Source organism: Lissotriton vulgaris, chromosome 1_1 (assembly GCF_964263255.1).
Source record: "Lissotriton vulgaris chromosome 1_1, aLisVul1.2, whole genome shotgun sequence".
Classification (NCBI taxonomy): Eukaryota; Metazoa; Chordata; class Amphibia; order Caudata; family Salamandridae; genus Lissotriton; species Lissotriton vulgaris.
The window spans coordinates 1,362,716,573-1,362,742,805 of record NC_141685.1 but is presented as its reverse complement, the minus strand read 5'-3'; the positions used below and the strand labels follow the sequence as shown (position 1 = coordinate 1,362,742,805).

At 43.6% G+C, this 26,233-nt stretch overlaps 1 protein-coding gene across 1 annotated transcript in view; it reads left to right on the top strand.

Moving 5' to 3' along the window:
- Positions 1-5,445: 5,445 nt before the first annotated feature.
- Positions 5,446-26,233, top strand: part of LOC147749177 (maestro heat-like repeat-containing protein family member 1) — a 44,905-nt gene continuing 24,117 nt past the window's right edge. The window contains exons 1-5 of the mRNA XM_086936540.1: positions 5,446-5,506; positions 6,153-6,214; positions 7,090-7,209; positions 22,627-22,734; positions 23,940-24,060. Coding sequence (XP_086792666.1) covers positions 5,446-5,506; positions 6,153-6,214; positions 7,090-7,209; positions 22,627-22,734; positions 23,940-24,060 — 472 coding nt within the window. The remainder of the gene's footprint in view (positions 5,507-6,152; positions 6,215-7,089; positions 7,210-22,626; positions 22,735-23,939; positions 24,061-26,233) is intronic.

Sequence of the window (26,233 nt, the reverse complement as noted above, 5' to 3'; positions counted from 1 at the left end):
TTTGGACATTAGAGATCTTGATTGCTGACAGGCATTAATTATAAAAGGGTACTCCTGTGTGAGGCACTGTGAGTCAAAAAAACAGAGCCATCAATGAAGAAACAATTAGACATATTAATGGTCACCTTTAAAAAAATACTTGTGGTCATGTGTATTTAGAATTAGTACATAAGAGAGCTTGTTCACACACAAACTCACTCTAGCATTCATACAGAATGTATAATTTGATGTTTGTCATTTACCATTGACCCTCACCATGTCCTCAATTTTGCCCTTTGGCCTCATCTCAATTGACTTATCTCCTTGCAGACCCTTGAGTTATGCATGAAGGCAGCTGTTACCAAGAGTTGCAGAGCACTGAAGGAAACTGTGCCAACCGTGCTTACGGCTCTGCATCACCTGGTAAGTATATACATGAGGACATGCAAAGTATTTCAGCAGGAGACAACTGACATTTCCTAACAAAGAGGGTCCTGCATTAATCCAATTTATAGTAAGAGTATTTTTAGAGGGGAACATTTGGGAACTCGCTTGTATAAAATATTAAATGATCACCCATAAAGAGCCTACATGAACCAATTTGCTTCAAGGATGCAAAGAAAGAATACAATGCAAATACCTCTGTCAGATCTTTCAGCGTTGAGAGGTCATCAGCAGGAACCACCCATAAGTCTACCTCTCAGCAACTCTGGCTCTGATAATAGGTAGCAACAGAGTGGCCTGACAAGGGAAGGGACACAGGGAGGTACACCAAGGATGGAGACATGAAAAAGAAAAGATTTGCCCAATAACAATGGTTTACAAACAAATATATAATCACTAACAATGATTATCTCTGAGGGTCAATTGTCCAACTAGACTTTACTATATAACATATACTTATATAAATAATGATAAATAGTATATATCATATACATCTGATTAATGTCATCGATCAAAGTAAATTCATTATTTATCCAGCTGGGGTTCCTAAAGTCAATATGTACAGAAACTACCCTACAAATAAGTTCAAACAATCCAAATGCATAATTCAAAATCAAGTTAAAGCCATTCGCTTTGCTATACAATAGCATTAGCAAAGCTAATGCCTTTAACTTAATCAAAAGCAAGACCTATGCATTTTCAATGCTTGTTTTTTTTTATTGCTGCTATGAGTACTTTCCAAGAGACTGGGAGCATACTACATTTACTCAGATCCTGCTTAATATCTTTTACTAATGCTAACCATTTATCAGGGACCATCTTTGGCAGTGATGGAGTGATGCAAAGTCTTTAATATTTAGTGTAATAGAAGTTATTTTTTAAATCCCTTCACTTCTGTTTGTGCAGGCATCAGTGCAAGTGTTTCAGATTTATTTATATTTAGACAAAACCATGCTATCCCATAAACAGTCTCCTTGTTCCGAGAGTCGTGTATCAAGTCTTGGAAAACCATCCCTTTACAGGTTCCTCTTTGAATGGTCTTCTGTTTGCTCCTCTCTGCAAGAATTAATATATTCAGATGGTATGTGGTATCTTGGCAAACACAAGGAGATCTTTGCCACAATGTCCTGAGGTCTAGCTTTGTCATATAGCTCTTTCTCCCCCTTTGTGGTCTCTTTCAATCCCTATAGGGAAGTCTAAAGAGCTGTTCAAGCACTCCACCACATATTCTCCTTCTTCTCCCTTTCCTTTTCCATATTACAGCCTCTTAGATTGCCTGTCTGGACCTATTTTCTAGGTCTTCACATCTATTAATTAATTATATGCTCTCGGTCTCCGGAGTAACTATCGACGTGGTGGCAACCTGGCTCATGTTACATGAAAATTGCTCTTCAAAGCCATGCCTCCAGCCTGGTAATATAGATTCTACCATCTAGTGCAGTGGTTCTTAACCTGGATTCTGCAACACCTACTCAGGCTGCCCACAATAGAAAATCAAATCAAATAGCAAATTAATTAAGCAAACCTAGCTAAACATCGAATATGTATTAATGTTCTATAAATTAGTAGGAATTTGCAACTGGGAGTCTAAAAATTAAGTTGGTACTGTTAGCACGATTCGTGGGAGCAGCACAAGAACAGCAACTAGAATCCAGTTGGACAAATGGTGGCCTCAACTGGAGCACTGCTAGACACGAAAAACGCCAGCAGTAGGAACAAAAAAGAAAGTGATTTGCAACAGTCTAGCATATTGTTTTGAATCTGAGAAATAAAAACACATTTTGAAAAGTTCCAACCTTCCAATTAAAATGTCAACTTTTTCATAGTTTTTTATTTGTGAGTGAAATAATTGCATATGTTGTGTATTTTTTTTGATGTACACTTGTTTCTTTATTTTCCTGTATTGTTTAGATGTTTGAATCGAAGCAATTGTGCTCAGGCAGGGTCCAGCTTCTAGTAGTGATTCAGTCGGTGTCTGTTTACAGATGTCAAAAGTTTAAACACCACTTAATTGTAGTGGCAATTCCGCCTCACTTCAACATATGCAATGTTCCTAACCCCTTCCTACTAGTGTCATGCTTATCACCCACTTAAAGTTGTTCAGTATTTTCATGTGTCACGCTGTGTCTTCCCGGTAGCAAGCCTCAATGTGCAGGTGTTCCGCTACTAGCAGTTGTCATCATGCATCAAGCCGTCTCCCTTACGCCATGTCAAAGTCCTCATGCCCTAGTCTCTCTTCCTCCACCCATAACAATACATATAACCCTCATACACTGCCTGTCATTCTTCATAACCCACCTTGTCGCACACCATACCCGGATGGTGTCAGGCTTCAATCGGGGTAGAACGCATCTGAGCTGGGTTTTGCTTCTAACATCTGAAGTCACAGGTCTCGCCTTTTCAGACGAATAGCCAAGGCTATTGTGAAATATCCTTCAGGCTTAAAGAGCATCTTCATGCGTCCCAGACATACCAACTTTCAATGCATGTACCTGTCTTGTCATTCTCTATATCTCCTATTGTGTCACAATCCTTGTCCCCGTCTCGGACTTTAACCTGCAAGCAGCATACCTACAAGCCAAGTTGTCAAAATCCCATGATGTCAAACTCCTAGAATCAAGTTCCCTGCAATGAACCTCGAACCACGAGTATCATAGGGTTTTACCAATTGTCTCTAGAAGGAAATGCCACTGTTCAGTGGAGTCGCTCTATCCATTACTGTTTCGGTTTCATCCAATCACCTATAAGATGCTGCTTTAGGTTTCACACGTGTTCAAAGATGACTTACAAAGATGTCGTGCTCATGTCAAAACATACCTGCTGTTATCATGGAATGTATGACCTTACAACGCGGTCTTTACACTGCGATACGTTCACAACGCGGTCATTACAATGCAAGTTGTTAGAACGACTTGCGCTAGAGGCGAGGGACTTAGGAATAGTATGATTTACTATTCCAACTCCAGCTACGTAACAGTAGGGAAGGTATTGGAATAGTAAATCATACTATTCCTTACTATATAGCGCCATCCAGTGCAAGTCGTTGTAACGACTTGCGTTGTAATGACCGCGTTGTAAACATATCGCGGTGTAAAGACCGCGTTGTAACTGTTGTCTCCCATTATCATGCTCTTCCCTACTAACAGACCTACATAGTCATCTTCCGTGCGGCTGCTCACCCGCAATTATGGCACCAACCGGTCATCAGAATGGCTGGAGTCGAAGACCAGTGTCACAACTCCTTAAATGACTGGTTCAGGTGTGGCACGTTCAGCCAGAATAATTGATGACAAATCACCCTTAAAGTAATATTCAGTATTCCCTTCTACAAAAGTATGTGTCACTTAATAGCTACTACATAAAACAAGCTTACAAAAAAAAGTGCTGCAATGAACAAAATAAATAATTATGAGAAGCATACGCTTACCGTCATGGCGGCAGAGAATAAAGAAGCTTACAAAAAAAGTGTGGCAAGCTGATAATATACCTACTGTGTCACGCCACGGGTAAGAGATCCAATCCCGCTAGGCATGGCTAAAAGGAGACAGGATGGCAACAAGCAGCGATTTACATGCCTTGCATGCAATCATTGCACTGCTATCGGCATAATTTGTGATGCCAAACGCCGCGCACGAATCAAAGCTGAAGGTGGAGCTAAGACGAGGCTTTTGGAATTGTATCAATTCCAAGAAGATTCGTAAGACGAGAGCAGCACATGCACTGCCTATGTCACAAGACCTAAAAAAGGAAGTACACAACTTGACGACCATGGCATGAAATTCTAAATAGCAATGCTGGTGTGCGGAATTTGCAATGAACAGGAACCAAAAAGACATGCAGCTCTGATGGGGACCAATCTGCGAGAACTGAATGCAAGCAAAGAACAAAAAAAAGAAATTATTGCTAGCGGTACGGCAGAAGCAGCGAGTGGCGGTGAGACCTGAAAAAGACCCTAATGCAGGCACCAACAGAAACACTCGCTCACTACTCTGCCAACCAGAAACTGGGGACACAAAAGGGAGGAAAAGTGCACAAAAGAGGCCCGCTCTGAAAAGCATGCAACCCACCTTGCTAGCCAGACACTGTGAGATGCAAAGGGGGATGCACTTACAGTCCCTGGAGATAAACTAAGTTGAAGTGCAACAACAGCCTCTGTCTTGATTTCCTTGAACAGCAGACGCTGTCACTAGTGCCAACTGTGTTAAATAGCATTCAGTACGACTGCCTGCTGCAATGTTGTGAGACTTCAGTCTCCAAACCATGCAGAAACCATAGGAAACTAAGGCGTTAATCTTAGAATGGCAACTGAGAATTTGCAATTCCACCATCATGGCCCCACAAATCCTGACAAACTCTTATGCCGTCATTTCCCCACTGATTGGAATTTGCTTTCCAGATGTATAGGGTTGGCTTTCAAATAGCCTAGCTTCCATTATTGTTTAATATGGCTTTGTTATTGACAGATCTGCGCACCCTACCGTGGAGGTTCAGATGAAAGGGAAGAGTCAGTCAAGGTGTCCACGGCCATTATCCTGTCACTGGGTGAGTTGGTCATAAATGTATATATGTATATATTTGTGATACTGCAAGTATATGACGGTCTTTACCAGTGATCGGGTCCTCCGAAACATTAATTTCTGTCCACTGCTCTGCACATCACTTGATCTTCTTAAAAGCTATTGTTGCTTCAGTAATTACCTCCCTTCCCAGTGCATTTGTTAGCTTTCTATTAGAACACGTTGTCCAATTTACTATATACAGCTATAGTAGTCACATGAGTACCATGTGCTCCACCGATCATCATTAAATGTTGTAAACTATTGATATTGTACCTCCTGGATATGCGTTGAAAATTTCCTTACATTTGGCCTTGATGAACTGCTCCCCTGCGTTTAGTTCCTCCGTGCATGATTTTATTGTATGTCATTTTTCATGTATGTCTATTTTTCTCTTCACTTTACTCTTGCAGCCCATTCTAGCTCTAGTGAGGTCCTTAAATATTTTGGAAGTAGCTTGATCCATATGGGTGCAGAGTCCCGTGCCACAACAATAAAGCTGCTCTGCAAGCTTCTTGCTGAAACTGGTAAGCCTCTCAGTGGGTGGGTGGCAGCATGTGATTTCGAAAGACATGGAAGATAGTTAAAGGACTGAATGCTTTCATGGAATGTGGAGCCCTAAGTTATAATTCCAACTTACCCTCTTACTTAACCAACATGGTGCAGCTATGAGCAAATCACCTCAATTTCATATTCCTCAGCTACACTGACTGCCAACAGTTCCTGGTAGAGCACTGTAATTTAAGAATAAATCCTCCCATCGTTAACATGAGTCGTGGTGAAGAAATAAAGTAGTGGTCAAACATTTCCACATCTGTCTTTTTGATAAATTGCTCCCACTGTGAGCCAATAATGGGACAGGGACACTGTGGAAAGAGATCCTGACATAGACTTCGGTGAGGAACAAAAAGGGACATAAAATATGGGGCAGGAAGACACAGACACACTCAGTGGTACATGATGGCACAGACATGCACAGTAGAACAGGAAGACATTGATAGGCCCATGAGGCTCACAGTCACAGACACACACACCAAGACTTGACAGGACCCTCAGGTAGGTAGGCACATGTAATAGTGGAAGCTTCATCTACTTATCTATTATTCCTGATCGTACTAGACAAAGACAATATCTATGTGTTATGAACATTTGATGTATGGCTTCATTTCATAGATTCAGAAGGTGCCTCTTATCTGGATGCTGTCCGTCACGTGCTTGAGGATGACAATCACAAGGTACCATCAAGTTATTATGTGTGCAGCATTCTGTGGTCAAGCAGTTTCATAATTAGCAACGCAATCTAATTTAAGTTATGCACTTTTTGAATAGTGCAGTATTCTCTACTTACGTGGACTCATTGCAGTGGTGCGTATACCACAGTCTGTTGTATTTTTCTAAGGCTGGTCTTTCGTGCAGGTGTTGGGTCATGCAACCTCCATCCATGTGTGTCTCCTCAGTGTCTTGTGTCTACTGTTTCCCTGTTCAAGTGGACATATCCAAGTTTTCCTGTCCTTCTCTGTGTCAACTCATTTTCAGACCCAATATATAGTATAGTGTAGGTCTGCTAAATCCTGCAGGTTGAGTTAGACAGTGGCCATCATTCTTCCCACAGACTACTCTAGTTTTTTTTCATTTCCACATAATTGGAATCTACAGCCTACTGATTTCTCATTTGCATTTTTGTAATCAATACAAGGTCCTGAGAGCTTCTTTGCTAGTTGTAACCTACCTAGACATCTTTTGCAATGTATCTTTCAATCTTTTACCAAGTTCCAAACACCTATAGAAGGCGTACACCACCTGGAATGTTTGAATATTCCCTCAATCACGCTTTGGTCAGACATTCTGTAAAAACAGTTTAATTAAATTGATTCAAGTTTTATTCTCAGAGTGTCTTAATAACCATTTTCCAATATTTTTTCAAAGGCTATATCCAGGTACTAGCTTTCCACACATACAAGTGTATTTCTATTTCCTCTATGAACAAAAAGGAAGGAGAGATTGTATGGTTTTCTCACACTCCCGTGCTGCTCCCTCACCAGAATGTGGGATTTGGTTTTATTTATACATCAAAAGGGTTTCTCACTAACCATTTTTTGCTTCATCACAGGTTATTCTTGCCACTTTAAGTTTAATATCCAATTTAACAACCAAAGGATATTATGATATGAATGGAAGAGCTTTGATGGAATATGTGCTTAGGAAAAACAGTCTCATCATTGAAGAACAGGTAAGTGGCAGATGTACATATTTGGGTGGGTGAATGTGCTAGGGGAACAGCAACCGTAGTCAGCCCAAAAGAAATAAGTGGACCTTTTAGCCACTTTGTGCCCCAATGTAGCTTGTTTGCCACGTAATACAGATCTGCAGTGTTCCATATTTGCCCCTGGTGGTGGAATATAGACCTATGTACCTCTATTTAGTTCACATAGGCCCACTTAACATTCCATGTTCTCCATTTGAGCCTGATGTTCCCCACTTGCATTCCAGTGCGTCTTTCACCCTCCCTCAACCGTATGGGTCTCCCTTGCTCCATCAGGCTGATTACATTTGAACCTGAAATTCAGCTGCTGACTACCAGTGTCAACACTGTATATGCCATTTCTTTATGTCTTGTTCTTTCAGGGTGCCCATGACGTGAACCAAGCCACTCAAGTGCTTTCCAGTATATTTACTTGTAGCTTCACTTGGACAGTCATCCTTTCAGTATACCTAGGCTTTCCTGTTTTCAGTTTCTATTTGTGGTCCATTCTCGTGTTTTTTTTCAATGTTTTCAAGTTATTTCAATACCTTTAAAAACAAGCATTGGCATAGTCAATAGAGCTCGCCTTTGGGACCTTTGGGACCTTATAAGTGTTTAGTTATCCAGCACAATATCCTGGTGCAACAGCAAGTGTTGCATGGCTAAACACTTATAAGGTCCCAGAGGAAATACCTATTGGCTATGCCAATGCTTGTTTTAAAATCCCTTCTCAATGGTTTATACAATGATCAAAATTACAGCTTTCCTAGAAAATCTCATATCTCCACAATTTCCCAAGCAAAACACCCGGTAAGTAGGAGTAAATGTAAATTCTGCTGTGCAAATCACCAATATCCCTGTTATGCCCTCTTTTAAAGGGCACCACTTGTAACAGGCAAAAATGATGGCACCTTTTAATTTCCGATCCCCGTGGTGTTAGATGTAAAAGAATGCCATAAATATCACATCCCCAGCAGGCCACTCGTAATGAGCTCCTAAACCATCCTTTCCGATTAGGATGTTTAAGAACTACTGATAAAAGGGTTTCCAAAGGGAGTAAATGTGTTAATTTATTGAGCATAATGGAGCATAATGGTGGAAAGAATTGGCAGAGGTGGGCTGCAGAGTTCCTCACAGAACGCTAGCAGCTTAAAGCCATCTGTGGCTACACCAGGACTGGTAAGGGACGAGATAGGACTGGGCAAATGTGTCGGAATTATTATGATTTATGGAGTCCTGCAGCAGGGTAGCAGCACCGGCCCAGCTCCGAAACAACTATCTCGCACTTCCATGTAAAAGAAGATGTGTGCCCACACTTTTCATCAGTTGTTCATGATAAATGGGCAGATAGTGCGGTTTTAATATTACATAAAGTTCCATGCAGCAGGACCATGACTCGCATAAGGCGAAATGAGGCAGCAATGTTAGGGTATTAGGACTAGGTGGCGCAATAAATCAAGGAAAGGCCATTAAAATAGACGGCTTTCCTTCTTTGCCTGGAGCACTGAGAATGCTAAACAAAATGGACTACTAGTGAGGAACAACAGTGGCTTGTGAGCTGCACTGCTTTAACAATGCTTTTGTTTACTTTTAACAATAACGGGAAAAATAGAGACTATGGGGATACGGAAAACAATATGGTTTATCTGTTAAACTTTTGTAGATCAGAAGTTGGCGTTGCACCTATAAAGCACTTCAAAATCCTAGAAAGGTGCAAAGACGCGATTTGACAGACTGGTACCCCAGTACTCATTTGCTTGGGCTTGTTTGGAAGCTCTGTGGGATCCAATATTTAATTACTTCCAGGGCTTACCAGCCTAGCAAACACATTACAAATCTACAGTCACACATCCTGCACAGCTAGAGTAAATATCTATTGCCAGTCTTTTACAAGACATACATTAAGCGACGAGCGACCACGTTTACCCAGTCAAATGCAGCACTGAATAATCCAAACATACCAATGCTCGAATTGATAGGCAGGTTCTCTCTGCTCGCTACCTCCACTAGGTGGAGCCTAACCTCCATCACAGCTTCCTTGTGGTGCAGACTGAGCATGGACTCCCACAGGGCCTTCTCGCCAAAGAATGTAAGAAAACTAGAAACAACCGGAACTAAACAAAACCATGCATTTGTATTCTACCATTTGCTTTAGAATCTGCCCGGCACATAACAGAGAGCATACAGCTGCATGCTGGAAGAAACAGAGACGCCACATGTATCTCACTTGGTTTCATTATAGATGAACATTGAAAGTATAATAGTGAAAGAAACAGAAAAAAATACAAGCTTCAGCAGCACACGAGTGGTGCGCGCACGAGGCAAGAAGTAAACGAGAGGGAGGGGTGGGAGAGTGCCCGCGCGCATGCTAAACATCTAAAGGACATTTTGAAAAAAGCACGTAGGTGGTGGCCGAAAAAGCATTGTAGGTGCAAATGATGTTTAAACATGAAGCACAGCAACCTAAAGTGGGTCATCGCGATCGTTGTGAAAACGAAAGTGATTGCGATGACGTGCCAAAACACGTAAGGGATGCGCGCGCAGCAGGCCGCATGCTTGTGCGCATTCTAGCAAGCTGGTGGCTGCTTTGGGAGCACTTCCCAAAGCCGCTACTATATGGACATATTTACAACAAGGGGTGGTGAGGGACAGAGTCTCTGAATTAAACAGAATACTCTCACCCAGTCAAGAGATCAGGGCTAGATCCAACACCGTTTTTTAGCTCACTGCACCATCCCAGTTTCAGAACCTGGCTGTATGCAAATTAGTCTGTTCCTGTCCCAGTGCATGATGGGAACAGGGCAAACCAAACTACAAAAGCCAATTCTTACACTGGGAAGGAAACAAGCTACCGGGGACCGGTTTCTGGCATTTCAGCCTCTTCGGCCCGGCTTGCTTGAATCCTGATGGTGCAATGAGCAAGGGACTCACATCTGAGCATACCCTTCCACGCTTAGGGTGGACAAAAATATTTACAACAAGGGGTGGTGAGGGACAGAGGGACACTCTGTTCATCACCACCCCCTTTTGTAAATCGATTTTGGCCACTATAGGTGTGGCAGGGTATACTCAGACATGAGTCCCTTTCTCACTGCTCCATCAGGATTCAAGCAAGCCGGGCCGAAGAGGCTGAAATGCCAGAAACCGGTCCCCGGTAGCTTGTCTCCTTTCTGGTAAAGAATTGGCTTGGTAGTTTAGTCTGCCCTGTTCCCATGATGCACTGGGCCAGGGACAGACTGATTTGCATATAGCCAGGTTCTGAGCTGGGATGGGGCAGTGAGATAAATAACGGTGATGGATCAAGCCCTGATCTTTGGACTGGGTAAGAGTGGTCTGCTCAATTCAGACACTCTGTTCATCACCACCCCCTTTTGTAAATCGATTTTGGCCACTATAGGTGTGGCAGGGTATACTCAGACATGAGTCCCTTTCTCACTGCTCCATCAGGATTCAAGCAAGCCGGGCCGAAGAGGCTGAAATGCCAGAAACCGGTCCCCGGTAGCTTGTCTCCTTTCTGGTAAAGAATTGGCTTGGTAGTTTAGTCTGCCCTGTTCCCATGATGCACTGGGCCAGGGACAGACTGATTTGCATATAGCCAGGTTCTGAGCTGGGATGGGGCAGTGAGATAAATAACGGTGATGGATCAAGCCCTGATCTTTGGACTGGGTAAGAGTGGTCTGCTCAATTCAGACACTCTGTTCATCACCACCCCCTTTTGTAAATCGATTTTGGCCACTATAGGTGTGGCAGGGTATACTCAGACATGAGTCCCTTTCTCACTGCTCCATCAGGATTCAAGCAAGCCGGGCCGAAGAGGCTGAAATGCCAGAAACCGGTCCCCGGTAGCTTGTCTCCTTTCTGGTAAAGAATTGGCTTGGTAGTTTAGTCTGCCCTGTTCCCATGATGCACTGGGCCAGGGACAGACTGATTTGCATATAGCCAGGTTCTGAGCTGGGATGGGGCAGTGAGATAAATAACGGTGATGGATCAAGCCCTGATCTTTGGACTGGGTAAGAGTGGTCTGCTCAATTCAGACACTCTGTTCATCACCACCCCCTTTTGTAAATCGATTTTGGCCACTATAGGTGTGGCAGGGTATACTCAGACATGAGTCCCTTTCTCACTGCTCCATCAGGATTCAAGCAAGCCGGGCCGAAGAGGCTGAAATGCCAGAAACCGGTCCCCGGTAGCTTGTCTCCTTTCTGGTAAAGAATTGGCTTGGTAGTTTAGTCTGCCCTGTTCCCATGATGCACTGGGCCAGGGACAGACTGATTTGCATATAGCCAGGTTCTGAGCTGGGATGGGGCAGTGAGATAAATAACGGTGATGGATCAAGCCCTGATCTTTGGACTGGGTAAGAGTGGTCTGCTCAATTCAGACACTCTGTTCATCACCACCCCCTTTTGTAAATCGATTTTGGCCACTATAGGTGTGGCAGGGTATACTCAGACATGAGTCCCTTTCTCACTGCTCCATCAGGATTCAAGCAAGCCGGGCCGAAGAGGCTGAAATGCCAGAAACCGGTCCCCGGTAGCTTGTCTCCTTTCTGGTAAAGAATTGGCTTGGTAGTTTAGTCTGCCCTGTTCCCATGATGCACTGGGCCAGGGACAGACTGATTTGCATATAGCCAGGTTCTGAGCTGGGATGGGGCAGTGAGATAAATAACGGTGATGGATCAAGCCCTGATCTTTGGACTGGGTAAGAGTGGTCTGCTCAATTCAGACACTCTGTTCATCACCACCCCCTTTTGTAAATCGATTTTGGCCACTATAGGTGTGGCAGGGTATACTCAGACATGAGTCCCTTTCTCACTGCTCCATCAGGATTCAAGCAAGCCGGGCCGAAGAGGCTGAAATGCCAGAAACCGGTCCCCGGTAGCTTGTCTCCTTTCTGGTAAAGAATTGGCTTGGTAGTTTAGTCTGCCCTGTTCCCATGATGCACTGGGCCAGGGACAGACTGATTTGCATATAGCCAGGTTCTGAGCTGGGATGGGGCAGTGAGATAAATAACGGTGATGGATCAAGCCCTGATCTTTGGACTGGGTAAGAGTGGTCTGCTCAATTCAGACACTCTGTTCATCACCACCCCCTTTTGTAAATCGATTTTGGCCACTATAGGTGTGGCAGGGTATACTCAGACATGAGTCCCTTTCTCACTGCTCCATCAGGATTCAAGCAAGCCGGGCCGAAGAGGCTGAAATGCCAGAAACCGGTCCCCGGTAGCTTGTCTCCTTTCTGGTAAAGAATTGGCTTGGTAGTTTAGTCTGCCCTGTTCCCATGATGCACTGGGCCAGGGACAGACTGATTTGCATATAGCCAGGTTCTGAGCTGGGATGGGGCAGTGAGATAAATAACGGTGATGGATCAAGCCCTGATCTTTGGACTGGGTAAGAGTGGTCTGCTCAATTCAGACACTCTGTTCATCACCACCCCCTTTTGTAAATCGATTTTGGCCACTATAGGTGTGGCAGGGTATACTCAGACATGAGTCCCTTTCTCACTGCTCCATCAGGATTCAAGCAAGCCGGGCCGAAGAGGCTGAAATGCCAGAAACCGGTCCCCGGTAGCTTGTCTCCTTTCTGGTAAAGAATTGGCTTGGTAGTTTAGTCTGCCCTGTTCCCATGATGCACTGGGCCAGGGACAGACTGATTTGCATATAGCCAGGTTCTGAGCTGGGATGGGGCAGTGAGATAAATAACGGTGATGGATCAAGCCCTGATCTTTGGACTGGGTAAGAGTGGTCTGCTCAATTCAGACACTCTGTTCATCACCACCCCCTTTTGTAAATCGATTTTGGCCACTATAGGTGTGGCAGGGTATACTCAGACATGAGTCCCTTTCTCACTGCTCCATCAGGATTCAAGCAAGCCGGGCCGAAGAGGCTGAAATGCCAGAAACCGGTCCCCGGTAGCTTGTCTCCTTTCTGGTAAAGAATTGGCTTGGTAGTTTAGTCTGCCCTGTTCCCATGATGCACTGGGCCAGGGACAGACTGATTTGCATATAGCCAGGTTCTGAGCTGGGATGGGGCAGTGAGATAAATAACGGTGATGGATCAAGCCCTGATCTTTGGACTGGGTAAGAGTGGTCTGCTCAATTCAGACACTCTGTTCATCACCACCCCCTTTTGTAAATCGATTTTGGCCACTATAGGTGTGGCAGGGTATACTCAGACATGAGTCCCTTTCTCACTGCTCCATCAGGATTCAAGCAAGCCGGGCCGAAGAGGCTGAAATGCCAGAAACCGGTCCCCGGTAGCTTGTCTCCTTTCTGGTAAAGAATTGGCTTGGTAGTTTAGTCTGCCCTGTTCCCATGATGCACTGGGCCAGGGACAGACTGATTTGCATATAGCCAGGTTCTGAGCTGGGATGGGGCAGTGAGATAAATAACGGTGATGGATCAAGCCCTGATCTTTGGACTGGGTAAGAGTGGTCTGCTCAATTCAGACACTCTGTTCATCACCACCCCCTTTTGTAAATCGATTTTGGCCACTATAGGTGTGGCAGGGTATACTCAGACATGAGTCCCTTTCTCACTGCTCCATCAGGATTCAAGCAAGCCGGGCCGAAGAGGCTGAAATGCCAGAAACCGGTCCCCGGTAGCTTGTCTCCTTTCTGGTAAAGAATTGGCTTGGTAGTTTAGTCTGCCCTGTTCCCATGATGCACTGGGCCAGGGACAGACTGATTTGCATATAGCCAGGTTCTGAGCTGGGATGGGGCAGTGAGATAAATAACGGTGATGGATCAAGCCCTGATCTTTGGACTGGGTAAGAGTGGTCTGCTCAATTCAGACACTCTGTTCATCACCACCCCCTTTTGTAAATCGATTTTGGCCACTATAGGTGTGGCAGGGTATACTCAGACATGAGTCCCTTTCTCACTGCTCCATCAGGATTCAAGCAAGCCGGGCCGAAGAGGCTGAAATGCCAGAAACCGGTCCCCGGTAGCTTGTCTCCTTTCTGGTAAAGAATTGGCTTGGTAGTTTAGTCTGCCCTGTTCCCATGATGCACTGGGCCAGGGACAGACTGATTTGCATATAGCCAGGTTCTGAGCTGGGATGGGGCAGTGAGATAAATAACGGTGATGGATCAAGCCCTGATCTTTGGACTGGGTAAGAGTGGTCTGCTCAATTCAGACACTCTGTTCATCACCACCCCCTTTTGTAAATCGATTTTGGCCACTATAGGTGTGGCAGGGTATACTCAGACATGAGTCCCTTTCTCACTGCTCCATCAGGATTCAAGCAAGCCGGGCCGAAGAGGCTGAAATGCCAGAAACCGGTCCCCGGTAGCTTGTCTCCTTTCTGGTAAAGAATTGGCTTGGTAGTTTAGTCTGCCCTGTTCCCATGATGCACTGGGCCAGGGACAGACTGATTTGCATATAGCCAGGTTCTGAGCTGGGATGGGGCAGTGAGATAAATAACGGTGATGGATCAAGCCCTGATCTTTGGACTGGGTAAGAGTGGTCTGCTCAATTCAGACACTCTGTTCATCACCACCCCCTTTTGTAAATCGATTTTGGCCACTATAGGTGTGGCAGGGTATACTCAGACATGAGTCCCTTTCTCACTGCTCCATCAGGATTCAAGCAAGCCGGGCCGAAGAGGCTGAAATGCCAGAAACCGGTCCCCGGTAGCTTGTCTCCTTTCTGGTAAAGAATTGGCTTGGTAGTTTAGTCTGCCCTGTTCCCATGATGCACTGGGCCAGGGACAGACTGATTTGCATATAGCCAGGTTCTGAGCTGGGATGGGGCAGTGAGATAAATAACGGTGATGGATCAAGCCCTGATCTTTGGACTGGGTAAGAGTGGTCTGCTCAATTCAGACACTCTGTTCATCACCACCCCCTTTTGTAAATCGATTTTGGCCACTATAGGTGTGGCAGGGTATACTCAGACATGAGTCCCTTTCTCACTGCTCCATCAGGATTCAAGCAAGCCGGGCCGAAGAGGCTGAAATGCCAGAAACCGGTCCCCGGTAGCTTGTCTCCTTTCTGGTAAAGAATTGGCTTGGTAGTTTAGTCTGCCCTGTTCCCATGATGCACTGGGCCAGGGACAGACTGATTTGCATATAGCCAGGTTCTGAGCTGGGATGGGGCAGTGAGATAAATAACGGTGATGGATCAAGCCCTGATCTTTGGACTGGGTAAGAGTGGTCTGCTCAATTCAGACACTCTGTTCATCACCACCCCCTTTTGTAAATCGATTTTGGCCACTATAGGTGTGGCAGGGTATACTCAGACATGAGTCCCTTTCTCACTGCTCCATCAGGATTCAAGCAAGCCGGGCCGAAGAGGCTGAAATGCCAGAAACCGGTCCCCGGTAGCTTGTCTCCTTTCTGGTAAAGAATTGGCTTGGTAGTTTAGTCTGCCCTGTTCCCATGATGCACTGGGCCAGGGACAGACTGATTTGCATATAGCCAGGTTCTGAGCTGGGATGGGGCAGTGAGATAAATAACGGTGATGGATCAAGCCCTGATCTTTGGACTGGGTAAGAGTGGTCTGCTCAATTCAGACACTCTGTTCATCACCACCCCCTTTTGTAAATCGATTTTGGCCACTATAGGTGTGGCAGGGTATACTCAGACATGAGTCCCTTTCTCACTGCTCCATCAGGATTCAAGCAAGCCGGGCCGAAGAGGCTGAAATGCCAGAAACCGGTCCCCGGTAGCTTGTCTCCTTTCTGGTAAAGAATTGGCTTGGTAGTTTAGTCTGCCCTGTTCCCATGATGCACTGGGCCAGGGACAGACTGATTTGCATATAGCCAGGTTCTGAGCTGGGATGGGGCAGTGAGATAAATAACGGTGATGGATCAAGCCCTGATCTTTGGACTGGGTAAGAGTGGTCTGCTCAATTCAGACACTCTGTTCATCACCACCCCCTTTTGTAAATCGATTTTGGCCACTATAGGTGTGGCAGGGTATACTCAGACATGAGTCCCTTTCTCACTGCTCCATCAGGATTCAAGCAAGCCGGGCCGAAGAGGCTGAAATGCCAGAAACCGGTCCCCGGTAGCTTGTCTCCTTTCTGGTAAAGAATTGGCTTGGTAGTTTAGTCTGCCCTGTTCCCATGATGCACTGGGCCAGGGACAGACTGATTTGCATATAGCCAGGTTCTGAGCTGGGATGGGGCAGTGAGATAAATAACGGTGATGGATCAAGCCCTGATCTTTGGACTGGGTAAGAGTGGTCTGCTCAATTCAGACACTCTGTTCATCACCACCCCCTTTTGTAAATCGCTACTATATGGACAGCGCATGCGCGCTGACTCATCGAGACCTAATCAGTGGTGTCAGGGGTTACAACTTTTTCGCGCCATGAAAAGCAACAGAATCAGTGTTTTTCTGGTGTGTATGGAACATTTTGCTTTTATTATTGCTTGCTTTCTACACTGATAATGCATGGTATATAGACAGTGTATGTACAGTGTATATGAGGTCCAAATACATTTTTGCAAATCAAACGTATTGTAGTACACCATAGACCAGAGACTTCAATGAGTCTTTGGTCATGTGCGCTCGCTTTTTCCTTCCCATGTCCCTTTTTTCTGTGAAAAGGCCCTCTCAACATTAGCACTTGAAATGGGCAATGACAAGACAGCCAGTACACTATTTGCTAACGCTGGCCACTGACATAGCTTTCTATACCTACACTGTGCCCTTGAAGATTGCAATTCTCTGGACAGGTTCTGCAGCATTTGCTTTGAACTGGGCGATTCTGCCCTCCGAGTTATTGAAGTGGTCAAAAATAAAGCAGCACTTTTGAAACTACTGAGAAAATTCCCCTTTACTGAAGGGAACTAGAACTTGCACAGTGTACCACAGTGAGGATTCATTGACTTCAAATGCCATGGTTGATGAAGGGACATTTCTATGTCAAGCCGTTTCTCGTACATTGTAAAATAAAAGTTCCTGAATTGCTCTTCAACACTGATTTGTTTACCATATGGCAAGCACTCTAACATGGAACATGTTGCAGTGCCAAAGTCAATTTAAGGTGTCACCCAGACAACTCTCAAGACGATGTTTCACATTTACACCAAGTATGCAGAACACTTGGCAGACCAGGGTGTTTTCCGCCTCTAGTTTTTTTTATGTCCACTACAGCAGTTATGTTTTCCTGTAAACATCTAAGACTTTAGTAGAGTGTACTTCTTTTCACATCACTAGTAATTTGCGAACAAATATCCTCACATTTCTTGCCTTTGGCATCATCATTCAGCAAACATGTTGTAAACGGTTTCCACATGGGTACTATAGCATTTCACAGCCCCTTGGCCCAAGAACCATCAGCTAAGTGACACAGTTCACAGTGGGATGACTTTTTCTTTGATGCCACACAAAGCACAAAATGAGAAATATTTGTGTTTTAGTCCCTTGCACAACAAAACAGTGCACTAGGATGGACTAAAAAGTCAATAGCATTCTTCATTAACTCTGAAGATTGTAAAGATGCTTTTAGCATACCATCTAACAAGTGGAAAGGATCTCTTACAGGTATCAATTTTGAAAGGTCATTACACAGCTTTTTTGTATATGTAGCTGAATCACTGCAAGTACAATCAAAATCACTCCAATCTGTGTTGAATTTAGAAAGAAACATTTTGCAGCGGCATACCGAGTGACACTGCGATCCATGTTTCATCCTGTCATGTTTTCACCACTATCCCAGATGCTTGGCGATAGCACTTTTTTCACATATACTTGTCATTATACATTGCATTGAATGTTTAAAGCCTGTGGTGTTGTCAATTCACCTACTATCAATACTGACTCACTAGAAACTTGGGGCTGATCTATCAAGGGCTTTTACCCATTCTCTGTGGATAAATGTGATGGCACATTTTGGGACAGATTTGTATGAAACCAGCCATTTTACCTATCAGTTACAGAATCAAACACAGCCAAAATATCAAATATGATTTTGATATTTCCTGATTCTCTACAGTTTATCAAATTATTAAACACGACCTAAAACATGCTTCTAAACTCTGCATCTTTAGACCAAAGACCACAAAACTTCAAAAAGCAAAAGGAAGAAAAAACATTATTTCAGTGACATCCCTCAACAGCAAAACTCAAGCAGAATAATGTTAGCCCAGTCTTTCTTGCTGCCACCTTATATAACAAAGTTATATTGTATAGGCCCCCTCAGGAAAAAATGACTCTTTCACTCTCCTTTTCCTTTCTTTGAGTAGCATTTAATTAGTAGTACGCAGGTGTTTTTTCAGTGTTTATAAGTTTAAACTGGTGAGGGTTTATCAGTTATTATAGGTTTAAAACTAAGACAGCCAAAGTATACCCTATCCATGGTTTTTCAATTATTGCGAAACGATTAACACAGTGTACCCTTACTATTGTGGGGTCCGAGTTTTGATGTCAAACACAAGTGCAGTCAGTGTCCCCAAATAAGAGTCATTGCCACTGGTTTGAGTAGGACTGTGGCCCTTCTGATCCTTTGATGGCTTTCATCAAGCTCTTGTGGTGTGAAAAATTGTTCAATGTTGTGAACAACGCACATCAGAAAAGGGTCCAATAATATCCTTTAGTTATTCTCATTCTAATTATTTGCCCTCCTCTTCCTCCACAGATCCAATGAGTGATTTTGTATTGGGCACGTCTTCTGCCTCTTCTCTTTTTTTGGACCTTCTCAAGTCCTATGGACGCTTACACTTTGATCATATCTCTAGTCGCTGTAGAAACACCTGTCATCTGACTAGGGGACAGGAATGAGTTTTGGATCAGTGCCCTTCACCAGTGTTTGTGGGGCTGCAGGTGATGGTGTGAAAGCATGGGCAATGGGAGGTGGCATGGTGCCTGAAGGCTGCAGGACACTTGGCTTTGTCAGTGTCCCTGTGAGAGTAGGCCACAGTTGCTTATGCTCTCCCCAATCCCTCCAGAACAGCAAACGTACCATGTCCTTTTTGATCACTGTGAAAGATGGCGGGACCTTATTGAAGCTTGTAAGGAGAGGAACATGCACCACTTTTGGAGCCTGATAAAATGGGGTGCAGGAAGCACATGTAATCACTGCAAAATCATGTGGAGCCTGCTCTGTAGGTTAAGTTTTTTCAGATCAATATGCATCTAATAATAAAATTGATTATGACCCTTCTTGGGTTTATTTTAAATCATCGGATACTGTCTTCAACTTAGCTGATGTGACAATGGCGCTGAGCACTGTTACCATTGGGAGAGCGCCAGGCATAGTCAAGGTCCCCGCAGATATTTTTCTCCAGGATAAAGACAATGGAATTAAAACATAATGTTTTTAGCAAATGCAATTGCTCATGGAGCTCTGATCCCGGATACCTGGAGAGGGGCGGAAATCATCCCGATTTATAAAAAAAGGAGATACATCCTTACCCGGGAACTACAGGCAAATAAGCCTGTTAAACTCAATCCAGAAAGTCGTAGCTCAACTTATCTTGGCAAAAATTAAAACCTGTATTGATGATAATGACATTTTGAGTCCTCTTCTGGGCTAATATGAGCACTATTTATAAAGTATTCCGATTAATTAAAATTTATCGGTGGACAGTAACACTTGGAAAAGGAAGCCTTTATGCAGCCTTTGTTGATCTTAAGTCTGCTTTTGACTTGATATCACGGCCCAAACTGTGGAGGGTACTGCAGGAACTCGGCTTGCCCCCGACCTACTTTTCCTATTTGTGCGCCTCCAAGAATACAACTATGACCACATTTGTTGGGGGGCGCCAGGAAACAAGACTGACCAGTTCCCGGTAATGATGGGAGTACGTCAGGGTTGCGTTTTAGCACCTACGTTATTCTCACTCCTTATTAATGGTATTATTAGCTTTTTAGCTTCCTTTTCCACAGATGCTCCAGTTTTAGCAGGCACAAAAAGTCCCATAATAATGTTTGCGGACGATATGCTTATACTGTCTAAAACACTGAGTGGGCTACAGCATTCGCTGTTGCATTTTGAAGAATTTTGCTTATTGCCTGGCCTAACAGTCAATAGTTCAAATAAAAGTTCATGACCTTTAAACCACATAGGTCATTTAATGGGGCGTAATGGATGGGCAATCCGTGGATCAGGTTAATGCATTACTTATCTAGGCATCACCCTGCATAAACGACTTAGCTGGAGGCCGCATATTGACACCATGGCCTTAAAGCACATGCAGTTGGCCGGAGCCATGAAAAAAAGGAACATAAGACATCACTGACTAAGCCCCTTTACCCCGGCACTGCACATCTATATTATGGGGCTTAGAGAAAATGCATCCTCTAGCTTTCTCCGAGAATAAGTTCCTGAGTGGGATAACAAGCCTACATCAAAGTACCCCTATGATTTAGGCAGAAAAGCCATAGTAGACCTTGCAAGGCTGTGCCCTATTCTCTTCTGGCATAGAATCTGGCGTACCCCAGAATTGGCCATCTTTGCAGACGGTCTTAAAGATATAATGGAGGCAGATCACTTCCACAAGATTGGCTGGCTATGCAACATCAGATCATTACTAATTAGCATGGGTATGCCATCACTGTGGGATGATCCTAGTGCTACTGGGTTCCCACCAAAACATTTAATTAAGCAAAAGTACTGGGAACCGATGGTGCAAGAAGCAAATAGAATGAGCGATGCCACCTCTCTAACAGGGAAGTTCTAACAAATTAAACCAAATCCATGTTTTACTGTGACGTAATTAGTACTAAGCCGCTAGATCGCAAACTGTGTTTTCAGTTTAGAGCAGGCTGCTTACCTTTGAAGTCCTTTACAGCTGCATGGTCCACTGCGGCCGATGACAAATGTCTAAACTGCACTGACACTGAAGAATCATACGCGCATGTGCTGTTTGTCTGTCCGGCGTACACTGCTCCCCGCAAAGCCTGGCTGACACCCATTTGTAGGAACATGGGTACTCACTTGTTAAGTGTAGCAATGAGAATATTGTGTTCTGATCCATCAGTCCAGTGCGCAGTATCAGTGGAAACGTTTTTGAGATGGATGTGGACAATTAGATCTAGGCTCCTTTTGTACCTCTGTAAATGAAGTCTCCTACCGATAATAATAATAATATGCTATATTTTAATGCTTGGACACTTTTTTAAACTATCTATCAATTAGTAGCATTAATTTTGTCTATCAACATATAGTATATGCTCTTTTAATGTGTTTGATTATCTCTTTTTATTGAAATTTTCAATTTATTGTATTTTTTTTATAACTTGAAAAATCGTTTTTATGTGAATTGCTTTTGTGACATCTGTCGAATAAAGCTCATGTTGACTGACAGTTAAGCAAGGCCCAACCTTAAAAAAACAAAACCTATGAAAAGCCATTTTTTGGAAAGGCAAGGGTCAGTTTTGGTCATGATTCAAAATGGTGGCCAAAGATAAAATGGTGCCGCAAATGCAAATTTTTACATGAATAAGTGCATAATCAAAACAGCAAAAACAATTTTATTCTAACAAGGTCTGATGCTGGGGACAATTCAGATGCCTGTCCTTGTGTTGCATCGCACTGTAAGAATGATGCTTGTACACCTAGATCCCATCTTAGTTAACCTGATGCACATGTTGACTGGCTTAAGCGCAAAGAAATAAAATGCTCAGACACTTTGGGAATGGGACTGGCTCAACAGCAGTGCTCACAGGCAGTACAGAGGCCAACCACACAATCCAGCCTATGAGATCCAACTGCCCCTTAGACTTTACCAAGGCTAACTGGGCTATTTCTGGGGTGATTGGGGAAGGCACATGGGCATTCAGCTACTGCACTGATAAGCTGGGCTTTTCACTGACAGTGCATTATCTAGTGGGTTATTTTCTGTTGCATACCCCACTTTACAGTTTAAATGCCTAACATGGCAAACCACCAAATCCAGTGCAAAGTAGCATGAACATACTTCAAATCAGTATTTTATATCAAAACTGCCTACCATAAACGTGGTTCCTGGTATTCTTTAGTCTTTATTGAGTGTATTAAGTCCCATAAGGTATCACATACTTCCTCATCAAGTCATAGGGGAAGGGCAAATCTGTGTGGTGAGCACGAGATACTACTGTGTGGTGCCAGAGGCGCAATTTCTCAGGGGTAGTGTCCCATGTATCAGAACCTTATATATTATAAGTGAGTCCACCGGTATTTTGACAGTATATGAATGCTATACCCTCCCACGCCTAATGGCTGGGTACTTTTAAACTCAACAGAGCGGAGCATGAGAGCATAATCGCATTTGTACATTTCTATTTACATGTTTGAGGCTAGTAGTTTTGCTTTCACATTTGGATTTGTCAAGAGGTTCTCTTTGTGCTTGACAACTTTGATTAGAAAGTTGTGATGTTTTAACTCTCAAATCTCTTGTCCCTCCATAAGGAGAGAAAATACAATTAAAATTATGTGCAAATACATCGTATTTTACTTTGCTTTCTTTTCCACATTTCCACAGATCGCTAGTCACCTGGATGATGAATCTGATGTTGAGGAAGAGACCATCCTCATCCAAATCTCTCAGCTCCTCAATACAATTGCATTACACCATAGAAATACTGATGAGGTAAGCAAGGGGGATGTGAAACAAGGTGGGTTATTTAACTAGGTGTATAGAAAATATAACTTGCAGAATGTCCAAAGACTCCTAAATTCCCGGGTGATCTTCATTATCCTCCGGCTCACATACAAGCACATTTTTGTAAAGCTCCCTCTGCTGCAGGGTTGTATGTTGGAACCATGCAGGAATTTATCACACCTGCCTTAACAACGTGTTCTGAACCACGATTGCATGTTTGAAACGCATTCCTTTACCAGAGAAGTCGTTACAATGAATTGCCTTAGGGAAAGCGCTGGACTTTGGAATAGTAAAATGTACTATTCCAACTCCATTATGTGCAACAGTAGGGAAAGTGTTGGCCTTAAAGTCCAAAATTAGTCCAACAACGCTTTCCTTTAGGCGAGGCATCGCAACTACCTGTGTGGTAAAGGAATACATTGTAAAGATGCATTAGTGAGTTGGATCACATTGTTAATGCACACAGTGGTTCGAGATACGATGTAAAAGTTGTGTCCTCTGATGGAGGAATGGAGGTCTGCTGTCCCATGCAGAACTTCCCAGGGTTTGGAGCATTTGTACAAGAGCACCAATTGAATCCTACCTCATTCATTAGAATGAGGCAGAAGGGTTTGCAGCTTCTTCTAAATAGACTGAAATGAGACTTAATGGTACATCGGTTATATTGCATAACTTTGCTTCTCAATTTGCATCTCCTATTTGCTACCTGTCCCATGATACATCAGGCACCAATATTTCATATCAACATGGTTGTTCATTCCCAGCCATTGCTTTTCGTATTCTGGCACATTCCTAAAGATGATTCTATGAAGATTCCAACAGATAATGAGCTAATTTGCAAACTTCAGCTCACTTGTAGGGTTTTTGGAAAGTAACATGTTTCACACATTCTCTGCACATAATGGGTTCATTTTGATTGGATGCAGAATCCCAGATTGTAGCATTAAACACGGTTAGTGCTACATCAGTGTAATACTAGGCATCTGCCTTGGACCCCATCAGCGAGGAATTATATCAGCAAGGGGATGAATCAAATATAGCCCCATCTCTTGGATATGGGAGCTTGCAAAATGCCCTATGAACTAAATAAAATGCCAAAAACCCTCCCACCAGCCATGATTGTTTATCTGTGGGAATAAAGCCTTATTAAATGCTAATGATACAAATAACACGTTCACCACTCTTTCTTGCAGGACTTTTGGAAAGAGATTTTGCTCTACATGCTGGAAGAGGGCTATACTTCATCTGTGCCAGCACTGTGCCAGATGGTACTTGTTGTAGATAAGAAAGCAAGCATCAACTTTAAGGAATGTGGTGAGTCTTAAACATCCTACTCATTGATGCCGTGGGATCTACCATTGAAGGTGGTTAATGCTTCCTCCTCCTCTCCCCAGATTCCCTCATATTTAGTAATGATCTGGCATGAGGTGAAGAACCAGTCCATTAGCTCAGGAGTTTGGTTAATTTACTATAGTATGTGGGTGTCATTCTTTCAATAACAGTGTTTGCTCTCACTTTAGTGATATATGTATCTGTGTTGATGTTGCTGCTTTCTATATAATAATAAATCTTCATTCGGAAGTAGTCACATCCATAAAAGATTCAAAAAAATATAAAATATAACTATAAGAAGAACTTCATTACATTAAAAGAGATACTGTGCAAATTTGCATGGTCCAAGCTGACGTCAGTCGCATCTTGAGCTTCTTGATCTAAAAGAATCCCTCAGGAAATTTGTGGCAACAAAAAGGGTATGGTTGTTAGGCAAAAGCTGCAAATGCATTACTACAACCCAGGCTTGTCTAAATTTCATGGCTTTTAAAAGGAGCCTAAGAATCAATCTCCTGGGGTGGGGAAAATATTTACATAAGAAGACAAAGTGTAAGGTGTCCTGTGGCGGCCAAAAGTGTGGCAGGGTATGCTCAGACGTGAGTCCCTTGCTCACTTTGCCACTGGATTCAATCAAGCCGGGCTGAAGACGGCTGGAATGCCAGAAACCGGTCCTCGGAAGCTTGTTTCCGGGCGTGGGAAGGCATGGCTTGGCAGTTTGGGCTGGACTGTTCCCATGAGGCACAGGGTCAGACTAATTAGCATATAGCCATGTCTGAACTGGGGGGGGGCAGAGTGGGCTAAAGAATGGTGATGGATTAAACCCAGATCTTTTGACTGGGTGTGAGTGTTTGATTGGTTTAGATGCTCCGTCCATTACCACCCCCTTTTGTACTGCTTTTGGCCGCCATAAGTGTGGCAGGGTATGCTCAGACATGAGTCCCTTGCTCACTTTGCCACTGGATTCAAGCAAGCCGGGCTGAAGACGGCTGGAATGCCAGAAAACGGTCCTCGGAAGCTTGTTTCCGGTCCAGGGAAGGCATGGCTTGGCAGTTTGGACTGGACTGTTCCCATGAGGCACAGGGTCAGACTGATTTGCATATAGCCATGTCTGAACTGGGGTGGCAGAGTGGGCTAAAGAACGGTGATGGATTAAACCCAGATCTTTTGACTGGGTGTGAGTGTTTGATTGGTTCAGATGCTCCGTCCATTACCACCCCCTTTTGTACTTCTATCTGTGACTAGCATAGATGCCTCCCCTGGTCGCTTAAAGATAATGTGCCCGGTGATATGGGAGGGTCCGCCGCCTTGTTCTCTATATACTTATTGTAGTTTGTCAGCCATAAAGTTACTTTCTGTTGGTTTCAGCTCTTCATCTGGTTATTACCCTCACGCCACTTAAATGCAATGTGCTGACTGTCTCAGGTTTCCACACTCTGTGAGACTTCTCAGGCCTCTAATGGTCCTCTTCAAACCTTGGAGTATTCTTGCTCTCCATGGAGTTACCTATCTCTGGTATGGTGATCAGACCTTTCTGGGTATGGTACCTATTTATACGCTTTTACTTTAGTCAGCCGCAAAATGGATGTATTTTATTTCTCTATGGAGTTACTTTTGGTTATGATATTTGTCTCTTCAATGTTTCTGGTTCATTATTTTGGACTTCAGATCCAGACTAAATTGCTAGTTATTGGCTCTCACTTGACATATGGACCTGATAGACAAGGAGGCCTACTCAATGAGGGTAAGTGAAAATAATTATTTGGACTGACTCCAAGGTCAAGAAGTAGATTAGCATCATGTGGTGAGAACCTGTAATTGAAAACTACATTTCCAGAGCTCCAATTAGCAGTCCCCACTCAACTTTCCAATGAATATGTTGATAAAGTACAAGTAACCTGGGCAGATGGTATCATAGTCTATTTCTTTGTCACTCATGTAAAGGGTCCTAAGCAGAACAGAACAGGTAATTATGTATTCATTATAGCCTGCTCCCCAGGTGGTTAACATTATTAGAAAATGGTTATGCAAGAACATGTTTTGGTGTCCTCTTTCTGTTGGGATATCCGCTGTCGCAGAATGACTCCTCTTTAGCATGGTCCATTCAATATGTAGGGCGTGTCCACGGCTCCTGTTGCATCCTCTCTTATCCCACTGT